This window comes from Lytechinus pictus, chromosome 7, assembly GCF_037042905.1.
Source record: "Lytechinus pictus isolate F3 Inbred chromosome 7, Lp3.0, whole genome shotgun sequence".
In the NCBI taxonomy this organism is placed as follows: Eukaryota; Metazoa; Echinodermata; class Echinoidea; order Temnopleuroida; family Toxopneustidae; genus Lytechinus; species Lytechinus pictus.
In genome coordinates, this window is record NC_087251.1 from 11,488,303 (window position 1) to 11,501,750 (window position 13,448).

At 37.3% G+C, this 13,448-nt stretch overlaps 1 protein-coding gene across 11 annotated transcripts in view; it reads right to left on the bottom strand.

Moving 5' to 3' along the window:
* Window positions 1–11,276, bottom strand: part of LOC129264965 (cilia- and flagella-associated protein 70-like) — a 35,401-nt gene extending 24,125 nt beyond the window's left edge. For 4 of the 11 annotated variants that reach the window (XM_064101930.1, XM_064101927.1, XM_064101922.1 and 1 more), the window contains exons 1-4: window positions 11,116–11,219; window positions 4,998–5,099; window positions 1,254–1,440; window positions 454–635 (exon numbers count right to left, since the gene is read on the bottom strand). In XM_064101930.1, the coding sequence (XP_063958000.1) occupies window positions 454–635; window positions 1,254–1,440; window positions 4,998–5,075 (447 nt within the window). In that variant the 5' untranslated portion in view covers window positions 5,076–5,099; window positions 11,116–11,219. Of the gene's footprint in view, window positions 1–453; window positions 636–1,253; window positions 1,441–4,997; window positions 5,126–11,115 lie in introns of all 11 variants that reach the window. The other 7 variants (XM_064101929.1, XM_064101926.1, XM_064101921.1 and 4 more) reach the window with 4 other exon arrangements.
* Window positions 11,277–13,448: the final 2,172 nt, after the last annotated feature.

Below are 13,448 nucleotides of genomic sequence, written 5' to 3' on the forward strand. Positions count from 1 at the left end.
CCTGTCCCTGAATCTATCCACGTTGATAAGACATACACAGATCACATTAATGGTAAAGAAGGCCAAGAGAAACTTCTTTTGGTTGGAGAAGTGACGTCAAGAATTGTGAAACAGCATGAACACCAATGTCAAAGTTGGAAAGAGATTTGATCTTGGCTTGCAAAACACTTCAACAAAAAAATTCATGGTGCGAAAAAAAAATCTTACTAGCTATTATACATTTAACATATATTTCAAGATGTGAAATCCATCCTAAAATTTTAGATCAGTAAAAGTGAATTTCGGAGTGGTTTTCACGAATCCATTCATTAATATGAATCAATTACAAATTATAGATTTCTATAATGAACAATGTGTTATTCATTATGGAAAAATCAAACTCCCTCTCAATGTAGGCAATCTACTATCTTGGGCATGATTTGGCGCCAAGGGCATTGGGGGTGAGTGACTTACCCTTGGGGCATCAGGTGGTATTCCCTCCAGGGGAGAGCCTTGCAGGGGATGGATCTGTAGGGTGCTCTTATATCTTGTTTCTCCCTTAACAAGTGGTAGCAAGTCTATAGTGCATTGACCCAGAAGTACAGTCTTCTCTTCTTTCTGTTTCTTCTCCTTAGGAAGCACTTCCACAAAGGTCACTGTGCAGAGTCAAATTAGGATTTGAAATTTATACACACTGATTCTTTGAAAAATAAAGAAGTAACAAATGCACTTTTTACAAGAAAGTGAACTGAACAACAGTGCTCAAATCAATCCAAATTTGACAAATTTTAATTTTCCAATAAACTTTTCCAATAAACTTTATGAGCAAAATAAGCACAGAATTCCATCAAATATCAGGTATTTTTCAAGCAATTTCAATACACTGTCCAACACAAGCGTTTCTGTTTTAGTGATCATCAGAAATATTGGTTTTCAAGATTTCGTGATTTCACAAAGATAAGTTGACATTAATGTACCATTTCTAGATCTATGATAATAAAGTGACAATTAACCCTGATTCAAAAGATTTTTTCATGAAATAATTGTTTGCTGCAACTACTTTCTTTTAACTTTGCCAATATTCTTGTGATTAAATGCCTAATTCCTATTTCAACTGACATGCAAATGTAGTCCCGGTTTATGATATCAACTGTATATGATAATAAGTTCATACTTGCGTCATGGGATAAAACGAATAATAGGAACAGGAGTTTGAGGCAACTTACGAGATTCAAAGACATTTCAAAATTTCAAAATCTTTAAATGAAACTCACCTAGAACTGGTTTGTAAGCGATTTCATCTATGATGGCCGGGTCATCGAAACCGCAGTCAAACTTGGCATTGAAGTTATACTCGGTGGTCAGGTCTGGTCCAGCATCCACCTTGGCGGATTCACCCAAGACGTTAGAACCATACTCCACACGGACCAGAGAGTTCAGAGTCTCACCTTTGCTTCCTTTCTATTAAATAATTGAAAAGAATGAAGATAGAAATTACTTCTCATTATCCAAATGTTCAAAGGTTAGGAGGGAGACTTTTTGCATTAACAATGGATTAATCCTCCAAACCTTTGATCAAAACATTTCAGCACCAGTAATGACTCCATTTCTGGTCCTGCTGTTGCATCACTGTTCTTGGACAGGGGACAGGATATAAATCTACATTCACAACTCTCCATCCAGCGACTATTCCAGAAGGAGTCTGTGTTTAAGGACGTTCCACAGTTATGTTTGTGCGCATCATGATCTGCACATATGTTACATTCTGCGCGCTGACGTCACAATGGATGAACTGGTTATTAATCAGCTATAGGTAATGTGAGCTGAATTTTCTCCTTATCTGCACTAACTGCAGATCCTATGTGTTATTTTATGAAGCTAATAAACTGGAATTATTCCACGGACCATTTTTTTATTTCTCTACAATTTCAAAATAGTTTCTTTGTAGTGCTGCAAAGTATGATGAATATGGCCCCGAGTTTGAATAAATGGAAAAGTGGTTCGGATTTTTTCCTCACATAGATACAAAGCTTTTGGCGCGTTTTTGCGGGTGTTTTAAGAAGCAAATTTGCTCTAATAAGAGTGCTGGTAGTTTGAAAACAAGCACATGAACCCATATTTTGTAATGTTTGCACCTCTTAGGTATATCTCCCTCTACAACTTTGCAAAGTTTTGTGAAAATGACATGGGTTTTGAATAAAGTGCAGCATTTTTTTTACTTCTCAAGTTTGTTATTGAAATTTGACATTTTTGAGGTTGAGTATCTTTCCCACAATTTCTAAGAACTGAGAGTGTTGTTAGACTTATTCCATGGACCATTTGAGTATCTTTCCCGCAATTTCTAAGAACTGAGAGTGTTGTTAGACTTAAATGAGCAAACAATTGACAACAATATAAATAGATTATCCATCTGACGGATACAAGTATTAATCATATTGCAAAATTTGATGAAATTTTCATGGATTTTGACTGAGTAATAGAGCTTTAAACTCATTGTTGTGATCTCGTGAGGTCTAAAAATGCCAAATTATTTTGGATGCGCAATTCTTAAGAACATCATCCATTTTGGGTTAACTTTGAAGCTCTATAGCAAACAAGTGGAACGCCTCTGGCAGTCTCGCCTGCATTACGCGATTTAATATAGCAGCAGTGCTAACTTTGAAAACTACTATAAAATAATCATTCACAAAAACACCATTCATATAATGACATCATACCACATTCATTGACCATAGATGACATTTGAACGGTGACTTAAGACTTGTCAACTACACCCATGTCCACATTTCATTCACTCTATCCATAAACTTTCAAAGTTATGATGGCAATTCAACCCCAACATGCAAGCCTTGAAATAAGCGGGCGCTGAGCGCAAATTCGCGCTCATAAAGCCATCAATTGCGCCCATCAAGCCCCAAAATCATCAAAATTTTGACGACCGGGCGCAAATATTTTCCAGGTAATTGCGCCCGCCGTGAGTGAGCAGTGAAGCCATATCATATGTAATTTAAATATCTGAAAAGCCCAAATCAAGTAACTTTCAATTTACGATTAAACTCAGTTTAAAATTGCCAAGTGCGTCTTTTTTTCTGTACCGTAAAAAGTGAGCTACGTCCGTCTTTTTTTTTTCTGTAATACATGTGCGCGCGTGCTTCCGGTAGCGGTTTTTCCATACTTCACCATGTGCAATTTCTAATGCACACATTTCCAGTTGGGATATCACAAGTCTGCGATATAGTAATTCGAATTGCACAGGAGATAAATCCCTATTCACAGCGCATACGATGTGCGAGTCTTTTATCCTCACATTCGCCGACTTTGCTTGTCAAAACGGAGCCTTAATAATCCAAAATCACTTAGCTTATAGTGAATTGTAGCTTTTTAATTTCTTTCTTGGAGAGGGGTAAATATCAGACAATAAATCATCAAACAAGGCTCCATCTAAAAACAAAAAATAGGAAGACGCCGTACACTTGAGTGTGGTGTTCGGCTAGCCAGTTTGAGCTCATGTTCTCTGCCAGAGCTCTGGGTGAGAATTCTATCAGTAATGGCCTAAGTGACGGTGATTTTCCGATTCAGATAGAGTTTAGATTTCATGTTAATTTTTGAAAACTGTCACAAAACTTTATGATTTCTTCATTGTGATGAATATTTAAGTTATTAATGAATACATTTTCACCGTATTTAGACTCTCCCAGAATGAAAGGCATTTTCTGTGGAGATCTGCGTTTTCAAATAACTTGTGAAAAAGTTAATTTTATACATGGACCTACAATACATGTACATAGCCTGTGGCTATGTGCTGGAATTTGAATAGACTGAGTTAGATATTGATTTAATTTCTTCATTTCTGTAACATAATTTATATGCAATCCAAGTGCACCTCACAGTCACAATCACACACAAACACTCACCCACACCTGTGATTCTAACCATGAAAAAAAACCTTGAATTTTTTTTTTTTCCTAAATTTATTTTTATTTGATCTGAATTCTCTCTTTCTCCATCTCTCTCTCTTTTTTTATATTTTTATTTTATTCATTTATTTAGATTTTTTTTTTTTTTGGGGGGTTCATTGATCGTGGTTCATTAAAGATGAAAAATAAATAAGCCCATATGTGTGTGGTTGTAAAGGGGATGTGGAGTGAGGGTGTCAAAACACACTTAAACATTTAAATCTGATTTCTTAAATGTTTGAATAAGCCTAATATTTAGCATGCTATTCATGTACTAATTAAAAAATTGTAGGAGCTGCGCTTACTATAAACAAATTTGCGGTGTGGTTCACCGTTATACATATTTTTTTTTAATTGCCCCCGGTTCCTGTAAAAAGCCAGTGAGCCGGGGGCAATTTAAAAAAAAATTGCCCCCGGCTCACAGGTGCTTATTTCAAGGCTTGCCAACATGGCCTAAGTTTATTGACCTTAACTGACCTTTGACCTTGGTTTTGTGACCTGAAACTCACAGGGGATGTTCAGTGATACTTGATTACTTTTATATCCCAAGTTTTATGAAATAGATCTGTGATTGATTTTTCATCAATAATCCAGTGATGTTAAATTCTTTTGCTTATTTTAAAACCTAATCAGAAGCTGGATGATCCTCCCCTTCAAGAAATGTGACTTTTTCATGCAAATGTAAAGGATTTAGTCTTTACCAGGGACACCCCCATAATGCTCAGAGCCCTGTACTGACTGCACAGAAACGTAGTTAGCGCTAACAATGCGCTAACAGAGGACCTGTTACAACTGGTAATGTGGCAGCGATGCCTAGTGTTATAACAATGCATTACTTACAAATTGAAATAAATGTTTTGACTTAATTCACAATCCGAAAGATGTGACTGGGCTTACTGTTAGCACTCAGTTAGGCTAACAACGTTTCTGTGCGGCCCGCACAGGAAAATAGGGAAAAAAAGCCCAAGAAAATCCCCATTCACTGCAAAATTAAGGATTATTCAATGATGAAGATTTAGGCAGTAGGAAGACAAACTGTAAGAATGTAAGACAAGTACTCACCAAATTTCTTGATCTCAAGATTGTGATATTCACTGGCTCCGGAGGGCGCTGCTTCTGTTGGTCCTCTTCAGTCGCCATGATGAAGACGCTTCTTTTTTAACACTGAATTTTGAAAACAAAATGTAGGCCTATACTTTCTTAGAAAAATCATAAGTCTGTTTGGGGGAGTTTCAACATCAAACAATGTTCTCCTCATACACAGATGTATGTAACACAGCTGAGTATACAAACGCGCCAGCCAATCTCGTTTGTACGCTCAGGCTATAGCTCAGCTGTATTACAAACATTACGGTGAACGATCAAAGAACCTGATCCTCAATGTATTCCTATAGATCTAGATCGAGATCTGATAAATCAATATGCAAATAAATGAAACGATCCTGATCTTTAGGAATACGTAAGAATAATCATGATCTTGAGCTGCGATTCCTGCGAATGCCTAATTTGCATTAGTGATGTTTTGAAATCGGCAGTGAATCAATACGTGTGATGAAATTGTTACTGGCTTTATATCACCAAATTTGAGACTGATAGAAGGACAAGGTCGTGAGACGTGTAATTAGAAATGTAATTAGTTTTTGATAGTTTGTAAGGTCATGTTGCTGCATGAGTTTTATGATTTCTCCACAAAAAGTGACACTTTTGTCACACGGAGCGTCAGAACAAGTTACCCGACTGGATGGTTCGGGTAGGTGTAGCGGTGGTGAAGTGTAGTGGAGCCTACACCAACCATCACTTGAACTTAGCTTAGCCTTATGTACATAGAGTAAAGTGCCCAAATATCGGACACTTAATTAAGTATAACTGGACTAACTAAAACAAAAATACAATCATTGAATCAAATAAAAATCATGTGTATTTCTGTGATAAAAATGTTGAATATTAATGTCATAAAAAAACAGAATTGAAAAAAATTATGATTAACGGAAATTTACTTACTACCAGAAGCTGTTTTTTGCCAATTATCAGACGCGTATAAAGTTGTGCGCCAGGATCAATTTTGGCGATCTAAATCGCGCTCTTTGTTAGACCCCAAAATAATTGCTTAATTGTTGAGAAAATAACTTATTTTAGCTGTGCAAATGCCGCTTTTAATTATTGTATTCAATAATTTTGATTTGATTTTGATTCAGAAATTGGTAAATAATTAGTATTTACCTACCAAACGGACCTCTTTCGGCTCTAAACATCAGACGTCTTAGCTCAGCTACGCACAACTTTGTTCTGAAATTGAGCGTGAGCGGTTCAACAGTTCGCATTTCCAATTCAATCGGCCGATATGTCCGATGTTTGGATGAGTGCCATATTTGGAAGGGCATCAAATTTCCTGCCATGGGGAAACCCCGCAGCAACCACTGCAGATTTTTATTGCGATCGATCGGAAATGTGCGATCTCGGCGGAAATCACTTCCTCCTTACGAGTCTTCTTTTGGTCATCGATCTTTTGGAGTCCAAATTGATAATTGATTATCTCCGTGAAATCTTCACTAAAGATCAAGAAAATATACATATTTTTTAAAAGAATCTTCAAGGAGAAGTCACGGAAGGATTCTAAATGATTCGGTGTCATAGCAGAATCACTCTAGGCGACACCCCAATACTTACCCGTGCTAATAAACTGGGACTCCACTCACGCGCATTTGGGCCGCCCTAGCTTAGAACTAAGCTTTGTTTTACTAAAAAATAAATCTTGTAATGATTCAATAAATGTTACTTAATAAATTAGTACTGTTAAATCGGTACTCACCGGTTCTTTTCTTGAATTTTCTGGCAATTTCCCACGCTTCTGGCTTCAATTCTGCGGCTGTTCCTGTCGCGGTAGACAGCTACATATGCAACTTTATTTATAAATAGAGCGCCCCTTACGATAGTTGTTAAGAACGCGGCCAAATTGTTAGGTTTTTTGCACTGTGTCCAAGGCGTTTTTATTTTGTTTGATTTTTATTTTTTAATAAATATTTTGTTAAATAGCGATTTTTACGTCAAATATTAAATTCATATCACAAAATATTTTTAATTGTAGAAATATATATAATATCATGCAATTATTTATTCTATATAGGCCTATATTTTATAATAAAATTTATAATTGTTGCGGTCTTTAAAAAAGGATAGTCAATCGATCAGGTGATGACTACTCGTATCACGTGATCTGAAAATCAGCTTCGTACCGCTTTGATCGCACTCGACGGGACCGGACTGACTGCCAAGAAAAGATCGAAAAAGGACTCAAATGTAAGTTTCCCTTTATTTTATAACATTTAAAATATGAGTAGGATTATAGTTAATGGGTAATTTTTTAATAAATGCTAAACAAATGAGGACAAAGCTTGCATTTTTCGAGTAATAATCACTAATATCATAAAAATACTTGGGTGCAGGACTTCTAACCTGTTTTTAACGCATTGTCGCCTATGAGGTCCATACATGTTAATGTTTGGACCTCATTGGTACTAGGAGTGAGCAGAATGTGAAATACCAAATTATGTGTGATATTTTATGTGGCCAAAAGCACTCTGGGGCTACACCGCTATTCCAACGCGTGTTGGAAAAGTCGACGCCAGACGGGTACGTTTTGGCCTTGAATTTCCAGCAAATTAATCAAAATTACGACCTAAATTTAGGTCTATGTTATCAATTATATACTAATTTCATAATTATAATGTAAAACGGGTACTCACGGGTTCTTTTCTTTCCAAATTTTGTGTTTTCATCGCCTCTTCTGGCCAACTCTTGCGATGGATTTTGTCGCCATAGGATCCTGTACGTGCAAATCCAGGGCGAGTTGTCACATGACGCTCGCGAGTTTCTAGGGGTAATGGCCTTTAATCAAGGCGTTCTTTTTGCTATAATTTTATAATGACGCTTAAATATCGAAATCAATGTAGACGAGTCTGTGCAGGGGCATAACAGGGGTATATAAGAGGGGGCATAGTACATGTCGCATGTGGAAGATAAAAGTTACGTAATGTAAGTCCCGAGCACTAGCGTACCTAGGGGGGGGCAGTCTGCCCCCCCCCCCCCCCCGATGAGTCACAAACCCATGCAAATTACATATCTCTGCCCCCCGGCCCCCCTGACGAGCTTGAAAACCTATTTTGCCCCCCCCCCCCGACGAGCTTGAATACCTATTTTGCCCCCCCTGGCGAGCTTGAAGACTTTTTTTTTGCTTGTCAAATTTTTTCTGGTACGATTGAAGACCTTTTTCATTGAAGAGCCTTTTTTTCCTTGTCAAATTTTTTGGCGGCCGATTTTGCCCCCCTGTGGAAAATCCTAGGTACGCCATGCACTGCCCGCGCTACATGTATGTTGGTAGCCCTGGGACCTCTGGATATTAACTAATCCAATTTAATTACAGATGGCAGATTTTTTTATTATCTGAGTAGCCCCCCCCCCCCCCCCCGGATTATTTGTTCTCACATTACTTTCCTTTTTAAATTTCCTTTCGTTCTTTCTTTCATTTTTCTTTCTTTCTTCCTTCCGTTGCTCCTATGTTTTTTTTTCAGGTGAAATCCACTCGGGGGATGGCCAGCCATGCCCCCATCTGTTTATGCCTCTGAGATGTAGGCTATACTCATGATCTTAATCTTCGATTTTCCAAAGTAGGGGGGTGCAATTTCTCAAGTAAAATTTGACAACCCCCCCAAAAAGGTTATCACAGAAAAATTGTCATTTTGTCTCGCGTAAGATTTGACAAGTAAAAAGAAAAGATGGTTACTAAAAATAAAAGACTCATTTTGTCCGTGTAATATTTGGCAAGCCTCCCCCCCCCCCCCAGTTTAACATATCGGAGGCGCGATGGCTCAGTCGGTAGAGCAGGGGTTTCGGATTCCGGTGACCCGGGTTCGATTCCCAAGTGGTGCGCTAGTGCCCTTAAGGCTTATCCTCATTACCAGGTCCCTCGGAGAGGACCTTAAGCCGTTGGTCCCCTGGTTGCTTGCTCACAGGCATTCGTGCTTTTTTAGCAGTCAGGTAAAAAATCTCGATATAACATAACATTAAAAAAAAGTGAAGGTCATTTTGTCCTGCGTGAAATTTTAAAAGTAATAAAAAGATGGTCACTAAAATTGAAGTTCATTTTGTTTGTGAAATATTTGGCAAGCCCCCCTCCCAAAAAAAGGTTTTAACTAAAAATGATTGAAGGCCATTTTGTTCCTCTTAAAATTTGTCAAGTATAAAAAAAAAAATCACTAAAAAATGAAGGTCATTTGTCCCACGTAAAATTTGACAAGCCCCCCCCCCTAAAAAAAAATGAAAGGTAGCTGATAATGATTGAAGATCATTTTTTCTTGCATAACATTTTACAAAAAAAAGTGTGTCACTATTTGGCGAGCCCCCTACCCTCCAAAAAAAAGGTTTAATTAATAATGATCGAAGGTCATTTTGTCTCTCGTAAAATTTGACAAATAAAAAAAAAGTTGTCACTAAAAAAAGAAGGTCATCTTGTCGCGCGTTATATTTGGCAAGCCCCCACCCCCCTAAAAAAGTTTGTCATTAAATATAGAAAGTCATATGTTCAAAGTAAAATAAATTTGGGAAGCAAAAAAGAAAAGGACAAAAAAGAGCAAAGAATATGAACAAAATATCCCCATTACAAATATTGCTGTGATTCTCATAAGGAGGTGGGGGGGGGGGGGGACTTAACTTTGTACGAACGACATTTTTTTTTTACATCCAAAATATTGACTATGAATCTCAAAAGGTGGAACGGGCCAGAAATGCTCAACCCCCCCCCCCCCCCCGATCTGCCATTGATTCCAATCGATAATGACTTTTCCCTGCAATACTGATGCTTGAAATCAAGATACTGAAGATTGATATATTGTAATATAAATTATGAACGTCTGACAAAAAGATAACCAACCGATCACCTGACCGATCAGCTGACCAGTACGTGAATCACATCGTAGTTGATCAGTCCCCACAGCGTTTGGAACGCTCACCAAGAATTCAAGAAAAAAGACTGAAAATGTAAGTTTAACCTCAATCCATTAAATTTCAAATGTCGTAGAAGTTTCCTTATCATGTTTAAAACTAATTAATACCTAAATTGTTACCATCCACTATGTATTAAGGCGTACATTTGCCAAAGTTCTTGGGTGCAAATAGAAACGGCAATGTCTAACCGGTTTTATCACTGATGTCGCCTATGAGGTCCATACATGTAATGTTTGGACCTCATTGGTACTAGGAGTGGCCAAAAGCCCAGTATATTTTGGATGTGTCGTGTGTATCGCGTGCATATGACTGATATTCCTTCGCACGCAAGATGATATGAACCCATGGGTGGCCTATGTCAGGATTTTAAAACATTATTTAATGAAATTAAAGACTAGTCATCATCATCAGTAGAGGCGCTGGTCAGAAAATTGGGATCGTCCCAGAATACAGGGACTGTCTCAGTTTATAAGGATTTCTTCACACTAGAAATCTAGGAAAGTTCATTCACCTGTCAAGTGCCGACACCAATCAAGTGTGCTAGTCAATGTAAACATATCAGGTTTCATAACAAGATTATTGGAAGACGGTAAGTCATGAAAAATAGACGGCGAACTGGGGGGAATTGAGGTCACTGAATCTATTTTTAGCACTCTCAATTTCCGTAATTGCTGTCTTTGTCCCGTAGGGAGAAGTGAAAAAAAAACGTCCCCATAAACAAGGACAGTCTCAATTTATCAAGACATGATTTGTCTTGGTTTATGAGGATATCCTTGTTTTCTGGGACAATCCCAGTTTTTGGACCAGCGCCTCTACTGATCATTGCGTCCTCAAGTCAAGACTAGTGAGTAGTGTGCATATCATTATCAATGGCAATAAATGGCAGGTATGTTCATGTATCTTTTGCAAGTCCCCTGCCAGTGCGGGTCCCTGTAACTTAGTTGTGGGGAGGGAGTTGAAGTCATTTTCGTCCGATATTTGGGGACATTTTTTGGTAGGATACCGGTATGTTAACATGCAACAGTTCGACACAAGCACAAAATCAAACGAATGGGACCACAAGATATTCATTTCCAAAATCACTCAAGGAAAAGCGGACCAAAATTTCATCAACATAATATTCATTTACATTCCATATACACTTTGAAATAATTAATCACAAAATTCAATTCTTAGCTACCTCAGTGTATACTGTTTTGACAGTCTACTTGCAGAAAATGTAAAGTTTATGAGCCTTACCACAGCTCTTCAGATTCGGTAGCTTCGCCAAGTTTCCATAGTAATGTCGGAAGTGCGCATGCGCAGATAAATTAGGCAATATCGAAGACAATCTTTGGCAATATATTTACCTTTTCATATTTGGTTATCTTTAATTTCTTTATCCTTGAATCAAAATGATAATGTATTTGATATCAGACAGGCTAAGTTACCATTCCTTTTAAGCCATCTTGATGAACCGGCAGACAACATTTTAGCTAAAACTACAGTCATGGGCGGAAATCTGTCCCGAAAGGTAGGGGGGACACAACAGGGGCTGATCCAGCCTTCGCCAATAGGGGGGGGGGGGGGGGGGGGCGAAAACATTTTCAGTCATATGTTAATCCCCGATCGGCAGCTCGAAGGTAATTTTTGTCTGTTTCATTGAAGGAGTAGTCCTCATGGTCACTTTTAAGCTTTATCCTTATAAATCAACATAAATATATGATATCATTGTCCTTATTCATATAATGCAAGCGCGAAGCGCGAGCAAATTTTTTTGGAAAATTTATGTATTTTTTCCCTAAAATTTGAACATTCTGGGCAATGTTTGTTATCCTGAAAAAGATGTATATACAACTAAATATTTACTACGACCGCGAAGTGCGAGCAGAGGTTAACTGATGGAAAAGGTACCTGTTAAAGACTGCTTGCAATTAGCCATGAAGACGTTACATATTTCAACAATCAAATAATGCGAGCGCGAAGCGCGAGCTGAAATTTTTACCTAAAGACTGGAAATTCTAAGCACTTTTTGTAACTTAAACATATAATAGGTATATAACTAAATAATTGATGCGAACGCGAAGCACGAGCGGAAGGTTTTGAGATTTAGACCTAAGAACGAGACACTCTGTTCATGTTTTGTAAATCATGAAAAGGATGAGTAATTGGGGTCTTTTTTACACTCGGTCCTTACATTAATAAAGCGAGTACAAAATGCAGCCAGAAAATGTTCATATACGTTTAATTTGAATTGATTGAAAGGGTACTTGTTAAGGACTGCTTGCACTTAGCCATGAAGACGTTACATATTTCAACAATCAATGCTAGCGCGAATCGCGAGCTGAAAATTTTTGACATTTTTTCAAAAAGAATCGAAAATTTTAATCAATTTTTGTAATCGTGAACAGGGTAGCTATATAACTAAACAATTGATGTAAGCGAAGCTTGAGCAGAAAAATTCGAGATTTAGACCTAAAAACGGGACACTCTACTCATGTTTTGTAAATCATGAAAAGGATGAGTAATAGGGGATCTTTCTACATTAATAATGCGAGCACAAAGCGCGAGCAGAAAATTTTTGATATTGTGATCTGAAACTGGATAATGATTTAAATAGAGAACAAAATGAATATCTGAATAAACATGAGCGTGTTTCAGATTTAGACCTAGAATCTCGGCATTTTACACATCTATCAGCGAGCGCGAGCTTAAACTATTTGATATTCCGATCTGAAAAAAGAGTCAATTTCAGCTTTATATTTCAAGCACTTTGTAGGAAAATTGTGAGGTGGATATGGATCACACTTAATAAAGAGCTGATATTTTTCATTATTATTTGAGTTTTAACATAGGACCGGGACATCCTTAGGACAAGTCATATGAAAATGATGACTATCTTCCTATTCCTCTCACTAAGAGCAAGATGAAACAAAAGGGACAATTTAATAATTAAATTGATATCTTATTTATTAATGCATAATGCGGGCGAGAAATCTGATGATATTATGGCCTGAAAACTGGAAATTTCAAGCACTTTTGTAATTAGGAATAGAATGCATCAGTTCAAACATTTTAACCATCAATGCGAGCGCAAATCGCCAGCCAAAATCTTTGATAAACTGTCATGAAAATCAATATTGAGACATACATAAATCGCCAATCAAAATACGAGTAGCACTATCTGCTACGTTTGACTATCAGACTTGAAAAGGGATATTTTCAAACTAAATGGAATACACAAAAATAATAGGTACTGAATAAATCGAATTTTGCGAGCGCTCAGTGCGAGTAGAAAATGTCAATATTCAGACCATAAAAGCTGTAACTTTTACAGATCACTTTTTTTAAAATCCGTTTGTAAATCACACAAAATAATGAAAGTTTGATTTCCGAGGTGAAATGTATAATGTATATTGACTTCCAAACATGATATTTAAGCTCCATATTGAAAAATCACCTAACAGGCAATGCGAGCGCGAAGCGCGAGCGAAAATTTTATATAGTGACATGAAAGATTCTTTTTATTTTCCA